The following is a 25,681-nucleotide window of genomic DNA, read 5'->3' on the forward strand; positions in this document are numbered from 1 at the left end:
TTGAATCTAAGGAGTCCTGGTGGTGCAATGGCTAAGAGCTTGGCTGCTAACTGAAAGGTCAGCAGTTTGAACCCACCAGCTGCTCTGTGGAAGAAAAGACCTGGTGATCTGTAAAAATGGTATGGGGGCGGTGTCTGACCTCCTCTAACTTCACAAAGGTGAAGGAGAATCAAAATCAACAGCCCAGGGCTGATACCTATGAGACAGAGGTCAGCCAGGCCTCTTCTCTCCGCCATCTTTATCAATTCTAACACCAACTGTCCCTCCCATGGCACTCTCTACTTCATTACTGGGTTCAATAATTCATTGCAGTGGCCACACAGAACTCACAGACAATACTCACAATTATGGGGTTATTAGGGAAGTAACAGGTTACAGTTCAGGTTCAGGAATGCTCAGGATACAGTTCTTGTATCAGGACAGCCTCTTCCCGTCTGTGCCCGCTGGTATGCCTCTTTGGCCCTTGGCCTCTGCCTGCTCTGGCAAGTGTTAAAAAGCTCTTGTAGCTCTACTGATAAGTGCCCTGAGGCACCCCACACCATTAGTAAGCCTCGGCCAGAAGGCTCTCAGCTCTAGCTTGATGGCTCAGCAAACCTAGCTCCACCAGGTGCCCAGAGGCACTCTACTCTGCCAGCCACCTGCCCGAAAGCGCTCAGCTTTCTTGCTCCGTGCATAGGGAAACCCACTGCGCCATCTCCTGCCGGTCTCTCTACCACTGCTTCTTGCTGTCTTCAGCGTTAACAGCTCTCTCTGTCTCAGTCTCCTGATTCCAGGAGCTTCTCAGCATGGGGATCCCAGGTCCAAAGGTCATACTCCGCTTTTGGCTCTCGTTCCTTGGTGGTGTTGAGTTCCTCTCTCATCATACGTGAAGAAAGCAAAGCCACTGCTGTTGAGTTAATTCTGACTCATAGCAACCCCAAAGGGTTTCCAAGGCTGTAAATCTTTATGGAAGCAGACTGCCACATCTTTTTCCTGCGGAGCTGCTGGTGGTTACGAACTGCTGACCTTTCATTTAGTCAAGCACTTTAACCACGGCACCACCAGGGTTCCTTGAAGAAAGCAAAAGGTCATTAAAAGGACAGGAAAGAAAGAAAAGACCAAAATGGATGTCATAAGAGACTCTGATACTTGCTCTTGAATGTAGAGTATCTAAAGTGCATGGAAGAAATGATGATGTAAAAGCTTAACAGGAGATTTCACTGGGTGGCTCTAGAAGAAAAAATAAAGTATTATAATGTGCAAAGACCTGGAGTTAGAAAACCAAAAGGGAAGAACATGCTCCATGTTTCTCAAGCTGAAAGAACAGAAGAAAAAAGTCAAGCCTCGAGTTGCAATATTGAAGAATTCTATGGGCAAAATATTGAACGACACAGGAAGCATCAAAAGAAGATGGAAGGAGTACACAGAATCATTGTACCAAGAAGAATTGGTCAACGTTCAACCATTTCAGGAGGTAGCGTATGATCAAGAACCAATGGTATTGAAGGAAGAAGTTCAAGCTGCACTGAAGGAACTGGCAAAAAACAAGGCTCCAGGAATTGGCAGAATACCAATTGAGATGTTTCAACAAATGGATGCAACTCTGGAAGCACTCACTCGTCTATGCCAAGAAATTTGGAAGACAGCTACCTGGCTGGCCATCTGGAAGAGATCCATATTTGTGCCCATTGCAAAGAAGGTGATCCAACAGAATGTGGAAATTATAAAATAATATCACCGATATCACACACACGAGTAAAATTTTGCTGAAGATAATTCAAAAACTGTTGCAGCAGTGCATCAACAGGGAACTGCCAGAAATTCAAGCCAGATTCAGAAGAGGATGTAGAACCGGGGATATCACTGCTGATACCAGATGGATCTTGGCTGACAGCAGAGAATACCCAAAAGATGTTTACCTGTGTTTTATTGACTATGCAAAGGTATTCAGCTGTGTGGATCATAACAAATTATGTATAACACTGCAAAGAGTAGGACTTCCAGAACACTTAATTGTGCTCATGAGGTACTTGTACATAGACAAAGAGGCAGGCAGTTGTTCGAAAGAACAAGGGGATTTTATGTAGTTTAAAATCAGAAAAGGTGTGTGTCAGGGTTGTACCCTTTCACCATACTTATTCAGTCTGTATGTTGAGCAAATAATCAGAGAACACTGGACTGTATGAAGAAGAACATGCCATCAGGATTGGAAGAAGACTCATTAACAGCCTGCGATACGCAGTTGACAAAACCTTGCTTGCTGAAAGCAAAGAGGAATTGAAGCACTTACTGGTGAAGATTAAAGACTACAGCCTTCAGTACAGATTATACCTCAGGGTAAAGAAAGCAAAAATCCTCACAACTAGACCACTAAGCAACATCATGATAAACGGAGAAAAGACTGATGTTGTCAAGGATTTCATTTTACTTGGATCCACAAATAACGCCCATGAAAGCAGCAGTCAAGAAATCAAACGACATGTGGCATTAGGCAAATCTGCTGCAAAAGACCTCTTTAGTGTTAAAAAGCAAAAATGTCACTTTGATGACTAAGCTGTGCCTGACACAAGCCATGGTACTTTCAGTAGCCTCATATGCATGTGAAAGCTGGACAATGAATAGGAAGTCTGAAGAAGAATTGATGCCTTTGAATTATGGTGTTCGTAAAGAATATTGAATATACCATGGACTGCCAGAAGAACGGAGAAATCTGTCTTGGAAGAAATACAGCCAGAATGCTCCTTAGAAGTGAGGATGGCAAAAGTACATCTTACATACTTTGGACATGTTGTCAGAGGGAACCGATCCCTAGAGAAGGACATCATGCTTGGTAAAGTGGAAAAAAAAAACCCGTTGCTGTCAAGTCGATTCCGACTCATAGTGACCCTATAGGACAGAGTACGATTGCCCCATAGGGTTTCCGTGGAGCAGCTGGTGAATTCGAACTGCCTACCTTTTGGTTAGCAGCCGAGTTCTTAACCACTGCGCCACCGGGGCTCAGCAAAAAAAAAAAGAGGAAGACCCTTAACGAAATGGATTGACACGGTGGCTGCAACAATGGGCTGAAACATAACAATGATTGTGAGGATGGTGCAAGACGGGGCAGTGTTTTGTTCTTTTGTACACAGGGTCGCTGTGAGTCAGAACTGACCCAACGGCATCTAACAGTAACAACAGAGGCCCACTGTCTAGTGGGTAAGGTAACTGAATGCCAGGCAGAGAAACCAGACCAACCCTGGTACAAGCTCTAAGTGGTTTTACCAGGGTGTTACTACTGTCTGTGTAGCGTTTCAGTGATTGTTGTTTTTGGTCCTTGTCTATAATGAATCCTCTTGGCTGTATGGACAAGCAGTAATAGAGAAGTGATTTCAGACTCCAGGATTTTTCCACCTTTTGGCTATTATGAATAATGCTGCTATGAACATTCATGTACAAGTTTTTGTGTGTACATATGTTTTCATTTCTCTTGGGTATATACCCAGGAGTGTAATTGATGGATCATATAGTAATTCTATGTGTAACTTTTTTTTTTGTAATGTGTAACTTTTTGAGAAACTGCCAAACTATTGTCCACAGTGGGCTGAGCCATTTTACATTTCCACCAGCAGTGTATTAGGGTTCAGATATCTTCTTGTCCTCCTCAATACTTGCTATTATCTGTTCCTTTTCGTTCTAGCCGTCCTAGTGGGTGAGAAGTTGTTTTGATTTGCATTTCCCGGATGCATAATGATGTTGAGCATCTTTTCAATGTGCTTATAGGCCATTTGTAGATTTTCCCTGGAGAAAGGTCTATTCAGATCTTTTGCCCATTTTTAAATTGGATTATTTGTCTTTTTATTATTGGTTGTAATAGTTTTTTATATATTCTAGATACAAATCTCTTATGAGATATGAGATTTGCAAATATTTTCTCCCATTTTGTGGATTATCTTCACTTTCTTGATAGTATCCTGTGAAGCACAAAAGGGTTTAATTTTTTGAAGTCCAGTTTAGCTAGTTTTCTTTTGTTGCTTGTGCTTTTGATGTCGTATCTAAGAAACTATTTCCTAACTCAAGGTCATGAAGATTTATGCCTTTGTTTTCTTTTAAGAGTTTTATAGTTTTGACTCTTACATTTAGGCCTTTAATCCGTTTTGAGTTAATTTTTGAATATTGTGTGAGGTAAGGGTCCAATTCCATTCTTTTGTATGTGGAGATCAAGTTGTCCCAGCACCATTTGTTGAAAGACTTATTTCCTCACTGAATTGTTTTGGCACCCTTGTAGAAAATCATTTGACCACAGTGTGAGAGTATATTTCAGAATTCTCAATTCTATTCCATTTATTTGTGTATCTATGCTTACGTCAGTATCCACTGTTGCTTTGTAGCAAGCTTTGAAGTCCTCAAACTTTGTTCTTTTTTTCAAGATTGTTTTTGCTGTTCTGGTGTTATTTGCATAAAAATAGGCTTTAGCCTAGGCCCTTGCCAGTTGTTTGGAGGGCAGGTAAAATGGATCTGGAACACAGAAGAGTGGGACACTGCAAGAGTTTCAGATTGCTCAAGAACCTCAGACTCTTCAGCTTCATTATCATTAACAAGTGTAAATAATTTCAGAAGCATTTTATTTACAGCTGCTGTGGCCTGATATTTCCTGGTCAAGGTTAAAGTTTCTTATAATCAACTTAGATGTAGAAAAGCAGTAAAGGTGGATGGGGAGAGAGAAAGAAACAAAAGGGAGGTGACGTCACGGGAGCAGAGGGTGTGGATATGTAAATGAGAACGCAGTGCATGCTCAAATCTTCAGGGATGCCTGCATTCTGGAGATTTAGAGAAGCAAAATATAAGTGATAGGAAAGTTTCTGTTTCTTAGTATATTTAATAATACTAAAATGGGTGGGTGTTTTAGGTACCGATACTAAAATGGGTGTTTTAGGTACCAACTTTTTTTAATGGTCATATGTAAATAAAGTGTTGCTCACGGGAGGGTGTGGAGGCTGGCTGATGAACTAATAACTCATACTTACCTGGCAGAGGAGATACCATGATCATGATAGGTGGTTTTTTTTCCCAAGGGGGAAGATTATGTACTGTGCTCCGGATATGCTGACCCCTGCTATTTTCCCAAATGTAGGAAACTTAACTGCATAATTTGTGGTAGTGGGGGACTGTGTTTGTTCTTTCCCCAGGTAATTTGTCTTGGAAAGACAGGCTGTTTCTTTTCTTAGATTATATTTTTTGCTTTATGAGCTTTGTGACTTTCATGCATGAGTTTCCCTTTGCATGTTGAGGGAGCTTTGGTGGTGTAGTGGCTGAGGGTTAGGCTGTTAGTCAACAAAATGTCAGCAGTTCGAGTCTACCTGGTGCTTTTTGGAAGTCCTATGGGGTAGTTTTACTCTATTCTGTAGGATCGTTGTGACTAGGAATCGACTTGACAGCAGTGGGTTTGGTTTTTTTTTGGTTTGTTTTTTGCATGTTGAAGTTGTTCCTTGGGGCAGGTCGTATTTGCTAATCTTCAGCTCTTTGCCCCAGTGTTTTCTCTGTTTTGTTCATTGTTGGATTCCTCAGCTTTAAAAACTCCCCTGCACATAGAAAGTATGAATACTGTATGTATAGTACATTTTTTGTTTAAAATTGAAAATATAGTTTTGATATCTATATTTAAACATTTATGGCTATTCACTTTTAAAGCCCTCAAAAGTTAACACTAAAAACGGCGGGATTTGGAATAACTTTTTTTCCTTGGTATTCCTCAGTCTTTCTCACAGGCAACAGAATGGCTACATATAAAACCAAGGTTTTTTTTGTTTTTTGTTTTTTTTAAGCACATGTCTTTTTCTCTTGAATTCTAGGTTGGGAAAAACCAGGATGTCAGCTGCTTTATGATGTGATTATGTAGATGAAAGGCTATATGAGCTAAAAACCCTTTATTTTAAGGAGCTGACCTTAATTAAAATTTAAATGTACTTGGACAAGGCCCCTAGGGTGTCGCAAGAGGTTTGTGGTTTGCACTCAACTACTAACGGAATGGTTGGTGGCTCAAACCCATCCAGCAGCGCTGTGGAAGGAACGCCTGGCAATCTGCTTCCGTAAACGTTAACATCCAAGAAAATCCTGTGGAGCTCGGTACTGCTCTGTAACACATGGGGTCACAGTGAGTCAGAATTGACTCAGTGGCAATGGGCTTGGGTTTTTTGTTTTGTTTTTTTGGTGCTACTTGGAAGAGAAGTCCAGGACCAGGTTTTCTGGGAAGTGGGCATAATTGGGAAGAGAGGGGAAAGTATAGGCAAGTTATAGTGATTATTGTGAAGTACATAATGAAATTCTAGATCATGCACATGTGGCTGCCAAGAGATCACAAAATTGCTTTCCCAGGTTGAGGCTCATTTGCTGACTCCTTCAAATGATAGTTTGTGGTAACAGAGGATTGTCCAGTATTGAGGCTTTCTTCTGGTTCTGGTCTGTTGAAAGTCTGGCCCAGAGGGTGCTTTCCCATTCCCACCCCCAGCAGTTTGTTGTTGTTCTTATTTGCTGTCAAGTTGATTCCAACTCATGGTGAGCCCATGTGTGCAGAGTAGAACTGCTCCATGGGGTTTTCAAGGCTGTGATCTTTCGGAAGCAGATCGCCGGGTCTGTCTTTCAGGGCTCGTGTGACTAGGTTTGAACCATCAACCTTTTAGCTAGTGGCCGAGTGCTTAACCGTTTGCACCTCCCAGGGACTTCCCAGCAGTGTTTAGCTACCAGTAATTTCTGGAATTCCTTTGGAGTTCAGGTTTTACTGTTTTTCGTGGAGTTGTGGCAGGCCATTCAGGATTGGGAGCATGCTGGGGTTTTTTAGTATTATCCGCAAATCTTTGCTGGAGATAAGAAGAAACAGATGTATAGGTGATGCATATTTGGAAGTGAGCTATAGAGAAGGCCTCAATGAATAGTTGAATTCACTCCGTAGTTGGCATCAGGAATGTGGATGAATTTTCTGAGGGAAGAAATGTAAACAGAAAAACAACAGTCAAGGACTGGGCTTTGAAGAATGGCCCTGTGGTGGAATGAGTTCCTTTATGCAGCCTTTTGCCTTGCTTCTTTGGAAAAACAGCTGGAGAGATTTTTGCCCTAAACCGTGAGGAGTTACCTTGGCCCTAGTTTTCTACCCTGGAGGGTTTGTTACTTTCATCCAGGTTGATTATCATTTCCTGGGTAAGCTGTAAACTACTTGATGGTTTGATACTTTTGTCTGGCCCTGGGCTGCAACCTACCCTGTGACTGCCCATTTTACACACCTTGCAGGAATTGGTGAATACGCTATAGACTATGCATATGAAGTGCCTGTCATCCACCGAGGGGATTGGTCAGTTTGGCCCTGCTGGGAGGACCATGCCTTGAAATTGACAAGGAGTTTGCTTATATATGCAGCCAACCCAACAGAGGTTTCAGAAAAAGAAGAAGAAAAGAGAAAAGACAAGAGAGGCAAGAAGAGAACAAAGAAGAATCAGAGACAGAGGAGGTGAGGAACCTCCTAAAAGAGCTGTAACACGGATCAAGGGCTATAACAGTGAAGACAACAAGAGACCTGGAATGGGCCCTGCAGCAGAGCCAGGGGTGACAGGCCCAGGAGGGCCCTGTGGCAGAGTCAGTGGTGATGGCAGAAACCTGCTGCTAGGAGTGCAGTTAAGAGAGCCGAACAAAGCTGCTACACTGGGTATGAGCACGGTCAGTTAGCAGTGGAGAGGCTGATGGAATGGAGGCTGAAGGCAGAGAGGCCTGCACAGCTGAGAGGGGGCATGCAGGCCAAGAGGTGGCCTGTCCTGAGGGGGCCGAGAGGGGGACTGTCCTGAGGGGTTTGAGAGGAATCCTGCACAACTGAGAGGGGGCATGCAGGGCTAAGAGGCATGTCCTGAAGGGCCGAGAGGAGGCCTGCATGCCTGAGAGGGGGCATGCAGGACCAAGAGGCCTGTCCTGAGGGGGCTGAAAGAAGGCCTGCATGGCAGAAAGAAAGGCCTGCTTGCTTGTATGGGTGAGAGTTGCTGAGAGAGCTTTCTTGCACTGAAGAAGGGAGGGATGTGCTCTCCACTTTGGTGGAGCCTTCTAGACTTTCCCCACATGCTTCCTGATCCTGATCCTGAGTTGTAGATATTGATCCTGATCCTGAGTTTTACCCTGTTACAATTTTAATAAACCACTCAACTGAAGTATAGTCTATGAGTTCTGTGTGGCCATTGCAATGAATTACAGAACCAAACGGAGAAGTAGAGAGTGCCATGGGAGGCATGGCTGGTGTCTGAATTGGTAAAGATTGGACAGTGGAGATATGTCTGATCTCCACCTCATAGGAATCAGCTTTGTGCTGATGGAGGAGATTCTGTTACTTCTGAAGTGAGAGGACTTCAGGCACTACTAGAACAATACAGGCCCCAATTAGAAAATGAGAGGAGAAGGGACACCTTTAAAAGATACCAGGGAAAGAACAAAGGTGAGCGGTGTAGTTCAGGCAGACCAAAGGACAGAGTTGTAAGCAAAGAGAAGATCACTACTGATGGTGCTGAGGTATCGCAAAGAATGTATGCTTTTATAATCAGAAGTCATTAGTGACCACTTTCTGCATTTGGTAGAGCAGGGGGAAATGGCAAGAAAACAAGTATAACACATGTTGGCCACAATATTAGTAATGTCTGATTGTGGATGGTAAAGCCCAAAGTGATCAGTTTGAAGCTGAAGATGAAACAAGAACCAATAGTTACTATTAAATAAGTGAAATTGTAATCTTAATGAATGGGTTAAACAGCAGAGTAGACACTGCCAAAGAGAGAATTATTGAACTAGAAGAGAAATCTGAAGAATTACCCAGGATGCAGCACAAAGGAATACAGAGGTGGAAAATATACAAGAAAGGTTAAGAGAGATGGAGAATAGAGTAAGAAGATTTAAGGTAAATATAATACGATTTCCAGAAGGTTGAGGGAAGGCAATATTTGAGAATTTAATGGGTAATGAATTTTCCAAATTGATGAAAGCAGGGCCAGATTAAGGCATGTGAGGGCCCTAGGCACTGAAATCTGTGGTGCCCCCTCCTCTGCTTACTCACACACTCGAATGGGATATGTGAGTTAGCTATATACATGTATATATGTGTGTGTCTTAGTTATCCATGATGTAATTTCTTTTCAAATAAGACCGTAATAGTAGTGATTGAACGCAAAAGTTCAGTCAAAATGCCATTTTAACGGAATGAGACAAACTGGATTATAAAATTTTTAGTGGATGTGGAGTACTAAGATTTTTACTATATACTTATATTCTATGAAAAGAATATTCTCATCTTCTACAACAAAACAAATTAGTGAACTTAGTTGTTTCAGCATTCAGTGTAAAATTTTGTTGATCCCGCACAATGAAAAATTGACTTTCACCAATTTTGCTTTAAATGGCTCATACTTCAGTTTTGATGCTTGTTTTGTGATAAATGCTGTAATTATAAACGAACAAATGAAAAGATGTCATAAAATAAAATTTACGGACCAGAAAACATATTACAACAAATTACTGTATTTTATTTTTAGATAGCTCTTTCATCTCTAACATAATTAAAAAATTTCTTTCTGTTCTCTTCTCTTACAAATTCTTCAATGATTTCATCACAAGCTACCGAACAATATCTACTTCCATACATAGTAAGGATAATGAATCAAGTCTTTCTTGAACCGTTGTGTGCTCCCTTTTCCTTGTGTCCTGTCTGCTTGGCATCTATGGGTCTTTGCTTGGACAACTGGTGCTTCTGTTTTGTTGATGCTCTAAGGATGTACTTACCTTGCTTATTGGGTGATCTGTCCCTGAATGAAAGAAATGAATCCTTAGACTCAGGAAGCCCAGTTGTCCCAGGCAAGCAAGATAAAGAAAAATCAGTCCATACTGAGACCTGTCATAATGAAATTGCAGAAAACCAAAGACAGAGAAATATTAAAGACAGCCAGAGGGGGAAAAAGATAGATTTCTTGTGAAGGACTATAGACTGGAATTACAACAGACTTCTCAGTAGTGACAATGGAAGCTAGACAGATGAGTATGAACAATGTCTTCAAAATGCTGAAAGCTTAAAATGGGATAATTCTACTGATGGAGATATTCAGAGGTTAAATTCTTTCTCTTAGAAAGAGTGATCTTTCTAAAGAAGATCTTACGACTCCCCTCCGGAAAACACTTCCATTGTCATCAAATCTGAGTCTTAACCTGCTGACCAGCCTCAGTGCTGGGCATATTTGACTGTTGATCTAGTTCAATTGGCTTCTGCCATTCCAGGGACACACTCCACACCGTCTCTCTCCTTCAAGCCTTTGTGCCTGCTATACCCCAAGCCTGAAAGCCCTTTCCTCCCATTTCCCACACCTTTCAGACTGGCATTTAAAAAGGGCATTTTACTAACTACCAGGGAAAACAAAAGGAAATAATTATAGAAGATAGAGTAAATTTCTAAATACAGGCTCTGTTGGAGGGAATCACCTAGAAATGGAGGAAGTACAAGTATATAAATCACACCTGATTTGAGTAGGCTCAGACACTCAAATGCTGGATGCTTTCCCCCAGATATTACCACTGCAGTCTGCGAGCAGGGCAGGCTAGCCTTTCGTGAGCGATGAGGGAAGGTCTCTGTACAGTAGCTTCATTTCCTTCTGGAGTCTTTGTCCTTCCTGGAGCTTCTCCTTAAAATCTTTTGTCCTTTGCCTCAGCTGCGTTTAGTTTCTTGATCCTCAAAAGCTGGTCATATTCTGTTCCCAATATTTATTCAGGTTTCCCACACTCCTTTGCTATCATATTCCTTCAGACAGCTATCTAATCATTCAGTATATGCAGAATACTGACTCCATGCTGAGCACTATGCTATGCTAGCCTGAGGATCCAGCAGTGATTGAGAGGGACACTCTGAGGTCCTCCGGCAGTCTGCTGGAAACTGATAATCACCCAGTGGAAGAATGAATGGATTTCAAATGTGATAAGGACCACACAAGAAATTAGAGGTTGTTAATGTGGTAACAAGGATCCCTGGTGGTGCATTGGTTAAGCATTCAGCTGGTGACTGAAAGGTCAGTGGTTCGAACTTAACAGCTGGTGCTTGGGAGAAAGATGGTGGCAGTCTGCTTCCGTAAGGATTTACAGCCTTGGAAACCCTGTGGGAGCAGTTCTCCATCCTTACAGGGTAACCATGAGTCGGAATTAGCGGCAGTGGGTTAATGTGGTAACACAGGGAGCTCAACGTGAGAAGAGGGGGGTCAACCCTCAGCCGTCAGGGCCTTTGGGTGGGATGGTGGGGTGGCTAACTGGAGGCCCTGGGCCAGTTGTCTCACATGGAGTGCAGCTCACCTGGGGCACCAAATGCCTTACTGGTGATCCAGTGCACCCTACAAACGTCAGCCTTGTCTGTGTGTATGGAAAAGGAGATGCTTTCTGGGGCTGCCCCTGATGGATAAGGGTCAGTATTTGACATCACACAGTTTGAGAAGCTTTGCAGGGTGGAAACTTTCAGGCTTGTGAATGTCGTTTGTCCTGCGTGTTAAGTAAAGGTAGAAAAAAGCCCGAGAACCTCTGCTCTAGATAAGCATGAAAAATAGAACTTGGCAGTTATCAACATTGTAAGAATGGAAGATTACAGATGTGCCTGTATTAGAAGGAGAGAAAGAAGCATTTGTCACATTCGCTGAAATGTTTGAGTCCGTTGTTTCAGCTATTGTGTCAATCCATCTTACTGAGGGTTTCCGTCATTTTTATTGGCCCTCCACTTCACCAAACTATAGTAAAGCTATAGATGTTAGCTGTTAGAATTTCTTGGCTGGCTTTAGGATTTTTATTCTATTGCCTAACTCACATGCAATTATACTTTGCGGTTTAGGTTTTAGGAAATAAGGTGCCCTTGGTTTTGCTACTGTATTTGGTTTAACCCTCACAAGAACTCCTCTAAGGTCAATTATGCATGTTTACAAACTGAGGAGCAGGTTGAGAGACTAGGAGCTTATCCAGAGTTGTGCAGAGAACGCTGGATTGCGGTCCAGATCTTGGATTCCAAAACCCCCCTCTTGGCAATACACCCCGCTAGCACGTAGGGACGACCTTCTTGATTCCATGCCCCCCTCCCCCCTCTTGGAGTGGGGGATGGGATGGGGTGGGTGGCGGGCTGGTGTGGAGCGCTGGTATCGGGGAGGGCATTGAAGTCCGCTTGCGACTAAAACGCCTTCACGTCTTTTTGCTCAAGAGGACTGTATACTATGGGAGACCGGAAGAGGAATGGATTTTTGTCAGGAAAATAGCCTGATCGACGTCACTTAGGTCGGCGGGAGTGGAGGGAGGAACCGGTTGCCGGAAGGGGGCGCGGACAGATGCGTAGCCGTCAGCCAAAGGGAGGGAAGCTGTGGCTTCGATCCGCCGGGACTGCTAGTGACGTAGGGCAGGGAGGTGGAGTATGTAGATTACAGACTCGGTGCATTTTGGAACCCCGTTCTTTGGACAGATATGCCGGGGTCATCTGGTAGTACCAATATTAACATATAAATGCGACAATCTGTTTGTTTTGTTGCGATATATGGATAAAGCCCAATTAGCGTTGTTCAGGTGTGACCCTAACCTTACAATCGTGTGCGCAGTAGTGGGTAGTGCTGGATCCGAAAACAACTCATACTTACCTGGCAGGGGAGATACCATGATCACGAAGGTGGTTTTCCCAGGGTGAGGCTCATCCATTGCACTCCGGGTGTGCTGACCCCTGCGATTTCCCCAAATGCGGGAAACTCGACTGCATAATTTGTGGTAGTGGGGGACTGCGTTCGCGCTTTCCCCTGATATATTTGGTGTCTAATAATAGACAATAGAGGGCGATGGGTAAATTCAAATTATGGACCTAAGAATTTCAGATCTTTTGGCTAATAGTTGAGCTATGAACTACTGAGTTATCAACTAACACAGCTCCTGTAAATTGTAAGGGTAATTAATTAACTATGCTTTTTAAGTATTGAAGCCTTGTGTGGTTTTTTTCCTCTAATCAAAACAACTTTGTAGTTTTGTTAGGACTATGTGTTTCCTCCAAAATCTGTAGGTGGTATAAGTGGTTTGCCTTCCCGGCTAATAGGAAGGTTGGTAGTTACACCCCACTTAATGCTACTGCATAAGAAAAACCAAGCCTCCTGCCATCCAGTTGATTCTGGTTCATAGTGACCCTATAGGATTGAGTGGAAGTGCTCCACAGGGTTTCCAAGGAGTGTCTGGTGGATTCAAACTGCTGATGTTTTTCAGTTAGCAGCCATAGCTCTTAACCACTAAACCACCAGGGTTTCCACATAAGAAAAGGCCTGGAGAACTTCAAGATTACCGGTACATACAATGACAGATACATAGACCAATGGAACAGAATTGAGAATCTAGATGTAAATTCATCCACCTATGAGCAGCTGATATTTGACAAAGGCCAAAGTCTGTTAATTGGGGAAAAGACAATCTCTTTAACAAATAGTGCTGGCATAACTGGATATCCAGCTGCAAAAAAACTGAAACAAGACCCATACCTCACACCATGCACAAAAACTAACTCAAAATGGATCAAAGACCTAAATATAAAATCTAAAACGATAAAGATCATGGAAGAAAAAATAGGGACAATGCTAGGAGCCCTAATTCATGGCATAAACAGAAGATGAACCATAAGTAACAATGCACAAACACCAGAAGAGAAACTAGATAAGTGGGAGCTCCTAAAAATCAAACACTTATGCTCATCAAAAGACTTCACAAAAGAGTCGAAAGACAACCTACAGACTGGGAAAAAATTTTGGCTACGACAAATCTGATCAGTGTCTAATCTCTGAAATCTATAAGATACTGCAAAACGTCAACAACAGAAGACAAATAACCCAGCTAAAAAATGGGCAAAGGATATGAACAGGCATTTCACCAAAGAAGATATTCAGGTGGCTACCAGATACATGAGGAAATGCTTACAATCATTAGCCATTAGAGAAATGCACATCAAAACTACAGTGAGATACCATTTTACCTGAGCAAGGCTAGCATTAATCCAAAAAACACAAAATAATAAATGTTGTAGAGGTTGTGGAGAGACTGGAACACTTATACACTGCTGGTGGGAATGTAAAATGATACAGCCACTTTGGAAATCAATTGAGCACTTCCGTAAAAAGCTAGAGATAGAGGTACCATACGATCCAGAAATCCCACTAGTTGGAATATATCCTAGAGAAATAAGAGCCGTCACATGAATACATATGTGCACACCCGTGTTCATTGCAGCACTATTTACGATAGCAAAAAGATGGAAACAACCTAGGTGCCCATTGGCAGATGACTGGATAAATAAATTATGGTATATTCACACAGTGGAATACTATGCAACGATAAAGAACAACGATCAATCTGCGAAACATCTCATAACAAGGATGAATCGGGAAGGCATTATGCTGAGTGAAATTAGTCATTTGGAAAAGGACACTATTATAAGAACTCAAGAAATGATTTAGACACAGAAGAAAACATTGTTTGATGGTTATGAGGGTGGGGAGGGAGGGAGGGGGTATTCACTAACTAGATAGTAGATAAGAATTATCTTAGGTGAAGGGAAGGACAACACACAATACAGGGGAAGTCAGCACAACTAGACTAAACCAAAAGCTAAGAAGTTTCCTGAATACAACCAAACACTTTGAGGGACAGAGTAGCAGGGCGGGGGGTCTGGGGACCATGGTTTCAGGGGACATCTAGGTCAATTGGCATAACAAACTTTATTAAGAAAATGTTCTGCATCCCACTTTAGTGAGTAGCGTCTGGGGTCTCAAAAGCTAGCAAGCAGTCATCTAAGATGCATCAATTGGTTCCAACCCACCTGGAGCAAAAGAGAATGAAGAACACTGAAGACACAAGGAAAATATTAGCCCAAGAGACAAAAAGGGCCACGTAAACCAGAGACTTGGTCAGCCTGAGACCAGAAGAACTCGGTGGTGCCTGGCTGCCACCAATAACTGCCCTGACGGGGAACGCAACAGAGAGTCCCTGATGGAGCAGGAGAAAAGTAGGGTGCAGAACTCAAATTCTAGTAAAAAGACCAGACTTAATGGTCTGACTGAGACTGGAGGGACCCCGGAAGACATGGCCCCTGGACTCTCCATTAGCCCTGAACTGAAACCATTCCCGAAGCCAACTCTTTCGACAAAGATTTGACTGGACTATGGGACATAAAATGATACTCATTAAGAGAGTGCTTCTTAGCTCAAGTAGATACATGAGTCTAAAGGGGCAGCTCCTGTCCAGAGGCATGATGAGAAGGCAAAGGTGGGCAGGAGCTGGTTGAATGGACATGGGAAATCTGGGGTGGAAAGGAGGAGTGTGTTGTCACGTTATAGGGAAAGCTAGCAATGTGTGTATAAATTTTTGTATGAGAAACTGACTTGAACTGTAAACTTTCACTTAAAGAACAATAAAAATTAAAAATAAAAGTATTACCAGTACAGCCAAGAAAATCTTATGGAGCAATTCTATACTGTAACACATGGGGCCACCATAAGTTGGACAGAGACCACAGCAGTGGGTTTGGTTTTTGTATATGTCACATTAACCGACCAAAGTCCAAATTGAGATGTACTAGAAACATGCATTACACAGAGAATATTGAAGATGTAGTATGAAAAAGAGAATGTATACATCTCAATTTTTTATACTGACTGCATTTAGAAATGATAGCAGTTTGAGTATATTGGGATAAGTAAACCTTTTTTTTTTTAATTTTATTTTATTTATGGTAGAAATATACAGAGCAGAACCTGCTCGTATTCCACAATTTCTAGACATAATAATCAGTGAAACTGGTTACGTCTTCACGTGTCAACATTCTTAGTTCTGTTCTAGTTGTTTCACTTCTGTTTACTTAATCTCCCTGCCTTCCAACCTTCTCATTTATGCTTTAAAGTAGTTGTTGACTCTGGTTTTACATAGATTTTTTTTTTTTAATGCATGCAGTACTCAAGGATGACAAACTTTACTCTTTGGGCTAAACTGTTAACTTAGTTTAAAGGTGGTTTCAGAGGACAGTTTCATTCAGGGTTTGAAGAGCAACTCAGGGCTATAGTATTAAAGACTCCTCCAGCCTCAATAGGTATAGTAAGTCTAGATTCTTTAAGAATTTGAAGCTCTGTTCCACATTTTTCTCCTTTTTTATCAGGATTCATCAACTGTGTTCCTGATCAGAACATTCAGTAGTGGTAGCCGGGCACCATCTAGTTCTTCTGGTCTCAAGGTAGAAGAGGCAGTGCTTCATGTAGATAATTAGTCCCACAGTTCCTTCTCTGATTCTTGGGTTTCTTCTTTCTATTTTGTTCCAGACTAATAAAGACAAATAGTTGTATCTATAAGTAAACCATTTTGTTAAAATTAATTTCAGCTTTTTTTTTTTTACTTTTTTAATTGTGGCTCCTAGAAAAATTTAAATTAAATACGTGGCTCACATTATATTCTGTTGGACAGCTGCTCCAACTTAACCTCTTGTTGTTGTGTGTCATTAAGTCGATTCTGACTCATAGTGACCCTGTATGCAGAGTAGAACTGCCCCATAGAGTTTCCTAGGCTGTAAACTTTAAGGGAGCAGATTGCCAGGTCTTCTCTCCCACAGAGCAGCTGGTGGGTTCAAATTGCTGACCTTTGGTTAGCAGTCCAGCTCTTAACCATTGCACCAGCAGGGCTCTTTAACTTTACCTCTTACTGCTCACTTATTTTAATAAGTTTTCAGAAGGCCCTGCTGTGTTACTTCCACAAACTCACATACTCTGCCCACAATGCCTTGCCCTTCCTCAACTGCCTGGAAAACACATACTTCAGTTCAATTCTTCCTTTTGTGTAGCCACCTGGGATTCACCCAAATAGCCACTGAACCCAATGCCGACTTACCCGTTAGGCACAGTAGGCACAGTGCCTAGGCCCATGGTACTTTTAGGGGCCCATGAGCATATTTCAGCCTTTAAAAATCAGAAGAAAAATTATTAACTTTTAGATTGAAGAAAATGTTTTAATGTTTATTTAGCCCTGAACTGAAACCAAATAAACAAAATATAGCCATGTTTTCAGCAATGCAGTTGTAAAATATAATTTCAATATTTTTTAAATGGAGAGAGGTGCCGGGTCCCATGAAGGCAAAAGTGTGTAGGGCCCTCAAAAGCCATAATGTGGTCTTAATTGAACCTAGTTCTTACCCCTTATATTAGTACTCACGCTCTTTTCTTATAGTTCTAGGCAGGTCTCATTCCCCTACAGACTGTGATCTCATTTATTGCAGGCAAAACCCATCTCCCCATTATTCCTGTTAGTATCCCCAGTGCCTAGAATAGTGACTGGTATGTTAAAAGCTTAAGTGGTTGTGAGTGAATGAGAAGTATGTAGTACATACGATATAAGTAAGGACTTGAGAATGGGTATTTTTTCATCATTATATTCCCCGCAGTACTCATAGAATCTCAAGGATACTTTTTGAATTCAGAAAATACTGGAGTAGGCAATGTATTCGTTAGAAATGGAGCTTCCCAAACATAGCAAAAAGTGCCTGCAAGTACCTTTGAAATCAAAGCTAAGGAGGATGCAGATAGTCATAGAGTCCTCAGAGCTGTGGCCCCTTGGCATTCTTGGATACCACAGAAGAAGCCAGAGTATAATCTTCCTCCTGTGAAGACACACCTCTTGAAGCAAAATTAGGAAGGTAGTTCAATAATGAGATGTTGTACCATAACTGAGGTGGGCTGGGTCACACTGTCTGGATGAAAGTACTAGCAGATGTCTAAATAGAATTACTGTGTTTATTGCGAGACGCGAGGCTGAGAAATGCAGGGCCAGCGCCAGTGTGTATCAGGAGTGACTGAATGGGTTCAGACCAGGGACTTCACTTTCCTGGCAGGGGACATTTAGATTCAGTTGTGTTGACATCATGGACTTCTTGACAGTCATAGCTGCTTTATGAACTTACATAGCGAAACTCAACTTTTAGAAATTACCAAGTATACATGTTACCTTTATTTGTGTATACACATATATGAATATATGTGTATATCCACTATAATTATTACTAATAATTATCATCATCATCCCTAGAGTATAATCAAGCACCTGTTAAACCTGTTGCCTTCAAGTCAATTCCAACTCATGGCAACCCTATAGGACAGAGCAGAGCTGTCCCATAGGATTTCCAAGGAGCGGCTGGTGGATTCAAACTGCTCACATTTTGGTTAGCAGCAGTAGCTCTTAACCACTGCACCCCCAGGACTCCAGAAAAATCCACTGCCATTAGGTCGATTCTGACTCATAGTGACCCCATAGGACAGAGTAGAACTGCCCTGTAAGGTTTCTAAGGAGCAGCTGGTGGATTCGAACTGCTGACCTTTTGGTTTGCAGACGACCTCTTAACTCCTGTGCCACCAGGGTTCCAATCAAACACAGACAGCTAAAATATGGAAAAATCATGATTTGAACCTAAGTAGTACTCCATGTTCAAAAATCTTTAAATACTGTGCAAAATACTCCCAGATTTGATCTCCTTATTATGAAGAAAAAGCAGTCTGATAATGTTATGTGTATCTCACAACCAGTAACGTTTATCATTTCAGTGCATTTCTTTCCAGCAGCTTTTCTTGCATTTTTACCAAACTGCAATCATGCTATACATCCCATTTCGTATCCTTTTTAACATTAAATAATACAATTATTCATATGGTTAATCATTATTATATTACTATTATGTTTGCATAATACTCCATTTCACTATTGTTTTGATACCTAGGATTTTTGTTGTTTCCCATTATAAGTAAATCTGTGATGAACACCATTGTGCATAGGACATCGTCTTTCTCTAGGATTACTTTCTTTAGGTAAATTGAAAGAAGTTACTAGGTCAAAAGGTGTGAACATTTCTTGACACTATATGCATATAATTAGGATTAAATTTTTTTCATTATGAGTAATATTATAGCCATGTTACAGAATATTTAGGGGAAAACAGTGCATAGTTCTATATTGACACTAGCATAATAATGATTAGTTGACATTTTGGTGTATTTCCTTTAAGTCTTTTAAACTTTACCGTTTAAAAAAATAATTGTAATTATACTGTACATTCAATTTTACATACTGCTTTGTTTGCATCCAACATTGTATAAACGATTTAGGTTTCTCTCTCATTCTCAGAGCACCGGTGGCACAGTGGTTAGGTGCTAGGCTGCTAACCCGAAAGGTCAGCATTTTGATCCCACCAGCTGCTCCAAGGGAGAAAGATGTGAGTCTGCTTCCGTAAAGATTAGTCTTGGAAACCCTATGGGGCAGTTCTCCTCCACCCTGTGTGGTGGCTGTGTGTCGGAATCGACTCATCGGCAATGTTTTTTTGTTTTGTTTTGTTCTCTCATTCTTAACAAAGTCGAAGTTCTTAAAATTAACTGTGAATCCAGACTTTAGAAAGACATCTAGATTTTGGAGACTGTAAGATGAAAGGAATCAGAGAAAAGTGATCTCTAAAGAACTTAAAAATATTTATCATCTAAGGAGCCCTGGTGGCTCAACAGTTAAGCTTGGTGGCTAACTGAAAGGTTGGAGGTTCAAACCCACCCAGGAGCTCTGTGGGAGAAAGACCTGGCGATCTGCTCCTTTAAAATTACAGCCTAGAAAACTATGGAGCAGTGCTACTCTGTCACATCCGATCGCTGTGAGTCAAAATCAACTAGAAGGCACCTAACAACAACAGCAACATGGCCCAGTACATACCAAAGCTGATGGAAAGACAGCATGTGAAGTATAATCCTATTAAAATGTACGTATGCATAAAGAATTGGAATTACCATATATAACATTGAAGTGTTAACAGTGGTCATTCTGTACTGGGATTTTGTTGCAGCGGCGGCGAAATGTCGGGACGGCGGAGACAGTAACCAAACACAACTCTTACAGAGAAGTGGGGCCAGGAGGGTCACTCTGAGGAGTCGACCCCGGCTTCAGTCCCAGGAGTTTATTTATAGTCAATACAGCAAGCAGTGAAGCAAATAACAGAACAATGGGCTTTGGGTGAATAACAATAAGTTTCGGGCAAGGGAGAAGGAATTCGGGTAAACAAGCCAATCAGTAACAGGACAATAGGTTTGGGAAAACAAGTCGTGCCTAAACTCCTCCTCATCGCTGACAAGTCTCAACATGTCCTGTGCAGCATAGAGGCCTTTGAGGGGCTGAAGTTGTCAATAGTGTAGGCCATGTTTAAATGGCATATTTCCCCACAGGATTTTGCTTGATTTTAATTTTGTTTTTTGTACTTTTCTGTATTTCCCAAATTGTCTCCAAGGGCTTTTTTTTTTTTTTTTTAGCACTTCATAATTAAAAGTAACCTCCAAAGTATAAAGCAAGATAAAGCTTTTAAAGAAATCACGTAGACTAAGAGGGAGATAGCATCAAAGTCTGAGACTATAGTTGCTGCAAACAATTTTCTTTTTTTTGCCCAGAGCGCCTAGCCAGCAAGGGCAGAAAGGAAAACACAATGTCATGTATTCTTGTTTGTAAAAAGAAGGGACAAGCACTTGGTTTGTTAACAGGGATGTTTTTTGTCAGGCCAGATGCTTCTTCCCTTTGCGCCGGAGCCTGCAGAGAGAGATACGAAACTTGGTGAAGCCGGTTTGGCGGCACCAACTACAAGGGGCACACGTCCGGGGAAACAAGCCTAGGAGCCGAATGACCTGGAGGGCTCGCGAAGCATTTTACACGCATTCTTTTATTCAGCCCTCCCAGAAACTTGTGAGGTAGGGAGGCAGTATTATTACTATTTTACAATTTAGGAAACGGAAACAGAGATCGTAGGTTAGACCAAGTCCCAGAATGGAGCAGTGATTCAGACCAGGCATAACCAACTCTGCTGCCTTCACTTCTGCCACCCCGCACGCCACCGTCTCCCAAACTACTCTGCCATGCAGCGGAGGATTCAGATTCGGTTGTTACAAATCCACGTCAGGACCTTTACATGTGCCCGAAAAAGCTAGGAATTCTTAAATCTCTTGAGCCACAACTGCCGATAACGCGTCTTTCAGATCGTCCCCAGGTGTAGCTAAGAGCGAACTCATCCGGAAGCGACCCACGAAAAGCAAAAGGCCGCGGGGAGGCCCGCGACGTCCCTGCAAGAGGCGGTGACATGTAGATGAGGGGCCCGGTGACAGCTGGTTCGGGTAGTTTCTTCGCTGGACAGAAATAGCCCTGTCTCCAGTGAATATCTAAAGGAGGTAGTCTGATCTTTATCATATGAGGAACAATGTAGTTTCGAATTGAAGGCCCAGAGAACTCAAAATATAATTCACCATGACTAAACAGAGTGTTGAGGACAAGGGTTAGCGAACAGGCAAGGCTGTTAGCTATTTACCTGGTAAGAGAGATAGTATGATCGTGAAAGTGGTTTTTCTAGGGTGAGGCTTGTCCATTGTATTTGGCATGTACTGACGCCTGCGATTTCCCCAAATGTGGGAAAGTTGACTGCATAATTTGTGGTAGTGGGGGCCTGCGTTTGCACTTTCCCCTGATAAGTTGGTTTTTCCAAAAGCAGATATGTAGTATTAGTATAAAATACGTTTAGTGTTGTGTAGTACTTTATTTGTTATCTGTGCAGTTTTCTCTTAAATAAAATCTATTTTTGAGATGAGTGTAACCAGAAGTTTGTTTTGAAGTCAAGTATGTTGGGTATGAGGGAAGATTGACTGCTAGAAAAGAACCATTGTTTGGTAGAGTAAAGGGGAAAAATGAGGGAAAGGACCCTTAGGTGGGTGAATTGACACAGTACCTGCAAAATGCATGCAATTATAGCAATAATTGTTAAGATGGTGCCAGGACGGGAGAGCATTTCATTTTATTGTGTACAGGGTCGCTGGTCTGAACTGACTAGCATACCAGCATGCTCTCAGTGCAGGCCGTTGAATGGGTGGGTAAAGTGGAGACCCCGATTTCAAGAATATTTTTCACATTCTTTTTTATAATTGTTGAAATTGTCCCATGTATTTAAGTGAAGTTAAATAAAACCTTATGCATTTTCCTATAAAATTAGCTTACTTTTATTAAATAACTGTCCAAATTATAATGAAAATATACCACTCTTTTTTATGCCTGGAAATAGAAGGCTGAATTGGTGGAGAAAAGGTGACAAATTACTATAAAAGTTCCAGTTTATTTAAAATGAAACTGTTTTCTGAGTCACTTTTGTTTGCTTAAGAACACTGCCATGTTATTGGATTGCTAGGATACTGTTTGTGGTCCCTGACATGGATATTGACAAATATCAAAGGAAATAAAGTAAAAGCACTAACTTATCAGCACTTTCCACATTTTATCAGTAGGTAAATTAAGGTGTTACCTCTCAGTAACCTACAATCCGTTAAGCCTCCTGGCAGGCAAAGTTAGTGTCGGTTTTTGTTTTTTTCATTCACGTCAACTCCTGTCATACCCTTTGTGCTTCTCCAGGTAGCACTCAGGCCCTGATACGCATGCTTGCTGATTCTGGTAGATAGATGAAGCATCATCCTCCTCTTACCTACTGTTTATGGGGCACCAACATGGTACCACTTGTCTGCCCTGCTAGACAGTGAGCATTGTGATAGCAGCAATTTGATTCTAGGTGTCTTACACAACACCTGCCACATTTAGGACACGTGGTAGGGATACTGTGAACATGTAATTGTATGATGGTCAGGTGTGGATGCCACATGTGGAAAGTTAAAACTTCTCTAGATGGTTTTTACCAGGCATAGTAACAGCTCACAGCTTCAGAGAGCTGGCTCAGTGACGGGCGCAGTTCTGAGCACTTTATACATATTCACTCTTTTAAACCTCTCAGCAACCCCCTGGTTGTTATTATCCCCATTATACAGATGAAGAAAGGGAGGCTGAATAATTTCAAGAACCAGGATAGGAACTGCGGAGTCAGAATTGCAAACCTAACCCACTTTATTATGCTATCTACACTTCGCGTAATGACTGCATTTGTATACTAACCTTTCACAGTCATTGCTTCCTAATTACCTCAATGACACAACAAATGTGTGTACTGTGTTTCTAATTTTATTTCCTAGTAGTCACCTCTTTTTCAGGCCCGGGACTTGATCATAAATATATTCAATTCTTCAGTTTCAACAATACATGGAGGATAAACATTAATTTTGTAGAGTTTCAGTAATTGTTCCCCTAGTCCTCTTAATTATAAATGAACGTGGACTGGTTTCCAAATGTGAAAAAAAACCTAAATTGCTTCCCTGCATTTCTGGTTCAATTAGAATAAGCATGCTGCTCTCCTTTGGAAACAGGATGTCTCGGCCTGTCCATCTTCCAGTCCCCTGTCCTGTTCAGCTTGGAACCTTAAGAAATGACTCCCTGGAAGCTCAGCTTCATGAGTATGTGAAAGAAGGGAACTATGTGAAAGTGAAGAAGATTCTTAAGAAAGGTAAGCACTGTTTTGAGATGGCAGATGCAACTGGGTCCACATTTCCGAATAGTGTTGGGAAGAATACCCGGGACGTAAAACTATGAGTGCATTCTCAGGGAAGTCTGCAACGTAAATTTAAGCTGACATGTTTTGTGCCAGTGCATTTCAATAGAGTTCTTGAATAGCTGTTCTGTGGCTGTTTTGTTTCTTGCTGGGGAACTGTTAGGTCCCTGAGATTTTTCCTCAGGCCCAAGCCATCCACTTTTGATTCTGCTTGATTCCCTTTTCTTCAAATCTCTTCCACCCACTGCTTCTCCTGAGGCCTGTGGTGCAGTTGAGGAGGCCAGTTTCACAGCTCACCCCTTTCTTGCTGCTTACAGGTTCAGTGTTTTTTGTTTCCAGTGTTTTCTTGCTGGAGGCTACGAGCAGCTCAGCCTACAGGGCAAACAGAAATAGCAAATACAGCTCAGACTATCTTCAAAAGAAGAAACACAAAAAACCACACACACACAAAACTTTTGCTGATATTTGGCCCCTGATCCAGAGATCGAGACCAGCTTATTTCAGAGTCATCAGAAGTTCTGCTGGAGCCCTCCTCTCCCTTCTTGGTACTGAAAGGGAGGCTTATTAAGTCTCCTCTCTCACCTAGTTTGTGGAATAGCTAGGGTAACCTTATTTCTCTACAGTGTTTCTCCATTTGCCTCAACAGCATTTCTGAGGGCTTCCGGAAAGGCAATCCCAATTTTTTTTTTTTTTTCTGGCTTTAACAAAGACAAATTTATTCTCTCACAGTCTAGTGGGCTACAAGTCCAAATTCAGGGCATCAGCTCCAGGATAAGGCTTTCTCTGTCTGTTCCGGAGGAAGGTCTGTATCATCAATCTTCCCTTGGTCTAGGAGCTTCTCTGCGCAGGAACTTTAGGTCCAAAGGATGCGCTCTGCTCCTGGCACTGCTTTCTTGGTGGTATGAAGTTCCCATGTGTCTCTGTTCGATTCTCTCTTTTATATCTCAAAAGAGATTGGCTTAAGACACTGTCTAATCTTATAAACCTCATCAGAATAACTGCCACTAATCCATCTTATTAGATCATAGTGATTGAATTTACTACGCATAAGGAAATCACATCAGATTACAAAATGGTACACAATCATACAGTACTGGGAATCATGACCCAGCCAAATTGATACAGACATTTTCTGGGGGACGTAATTCAATCCATGACACCAGGTATGCAAGGATGGTTCAACATTAGAAAATCAATCAACATGATCCACCACATAAATAAAAGAATCACATGATCATCTCAATCAACACAGAAAAGACATTCAACAAAGTTGAACACCATTTCCTGATAAAAATTCTCAATAAAATAGGTATAGAAGGGAAATTCCTTACCATAATAAAGGGCATCTGTACAAAACCAACAGCCAACATAATTCTTCTTTTAAATTTTTTTTACTGTACTTTAGATGAAGGTTTACAGAACAAATAATTTCTCATTAAATAGTCAGTGCACATATTGTTTTATGACATTGGTCAACAACCCCACGACATGTCAACACTCTCCCTTCTCAACCTTGGAGGACCTTTTTCTTGGTGAAAATATACATAGCCAAAGTTACACCATTTTAGAAGTTTCTACATGTACAATTTAGTGACATTGATTACATTCTTCCAGTTGTGCTGCTATTCTCACTATCCTTTTCCAAATTATTCCATCACAATTATCTTCAATTCACTGCCCCCTAGGCTTCCCATCAAACCTTTTGAGTTGCTGTTGTCAGTTTGATCTCACATAGATAATTTTTTTTTCATACCTTGGATGAAGGTTTGCAGAACAAATAGTTTCTCATTAAGCAGTTAGTACACATATTGCCCTATGACAGTGGTTAACAACCCCATGACGTGTCAACACTGTCCCTTCTCAACTTTGGGTTCCCTATTACCAGCTCTCCTGTCCCCTCGTGCCTTCTAGTCCTTGTCCCTGGACTGCTGTGCCTCATTAGTCCCGTTTTGTTTTATGAGGCTGTCCAATCCCCAGCTAAACGGTGAGCTTTGGGAGTGACTTCACCACTGAGCTAAAAGGGGTGTCCAGGGGCCATACTCTCGGGGTTTCTCTGGTCCATCAGGCCAGTAAATCTGGTCTTTTTTTTAATGAGATAGAATTTCGTTCTACATCCTTCTCCAGCTCTGTCCAGGACCCTCTGTTGTGATCCCTGTCAGAGCAGTCAGTGGTGGTAGCCGGGCACCATCTAGCTGTACTGGACTCAGTCCGGTG

At 41.7% G+C, this 25,681-nt stretch overlaps 1 protein-coding gene and 3 non-coding genes across 4 annotated transcripts in view; all 4 read left to right on the forward strand.

Annotated features, from left to right (window-relative positions):
• Window positions 1-25,681, forward strand: part of TEX14 (testis expressed 14, intercellular bridge forming factor) — a 112,667-nt gene that overhangs the window by 5,644 nt on the left and 81,342 nt on the right. The window contains exon 2 of the mRNA XM_023732720.1: window positions 23,286-23,422. Within this exon, the coding sequence (XP_023588488.1) occupies window positions 23,287-23,422 (136 nt within the window). The 5' untranslated portion in view covers window position 23,286. The remainder of the gene's footprint in view (window positions 1-23,285; window positions 23,423-25,681) is intronic.
• Window positions 4,975-5,144, forward strand: LOC111820892 (U1 spliceosomal RNA). Its single transcript, XR_002824384.1, has one exon. It is a non-coding gene; the product is annotated as a U1 spliceosomal RNA (small nuclear RNA).
• LOC111820879 (U1 spliceosomal RNA) lies at window positions 12,610-12,773 on the forward strand. Its single transcript, XR_002824374.1, has one exon. It is a non-coding gene; the product is annotated as a U1 spliceosomal RNA (small nuclear RNA).
• Window positions 21,351-21,514, forward strand: LOC111820890 (U1 spliceosomal RNA). Its single transcript, XR_002824382.1, has one exon. It is a non-coding gene; the product is annotated as a U1 spliceosomal RNA (small nuclear RNA).

The sequence above is a fragment of the Trichechus manatus genome, unplaced genomic scaffold (genome assembly GCF_000243295.1).
Source record: "Trichechus manatus latirostris isolate Lorelei unplaced genomic scaffold, TriManLat1.0 scaffold00054, whole genome shotgun sequence".
Classification (NCBI taxonomy): Eukaryota; Metazoa; Chordata; class Mammalia; order Sirenia; family Trichechidae; genus Trichechus; species Trichechus manatus.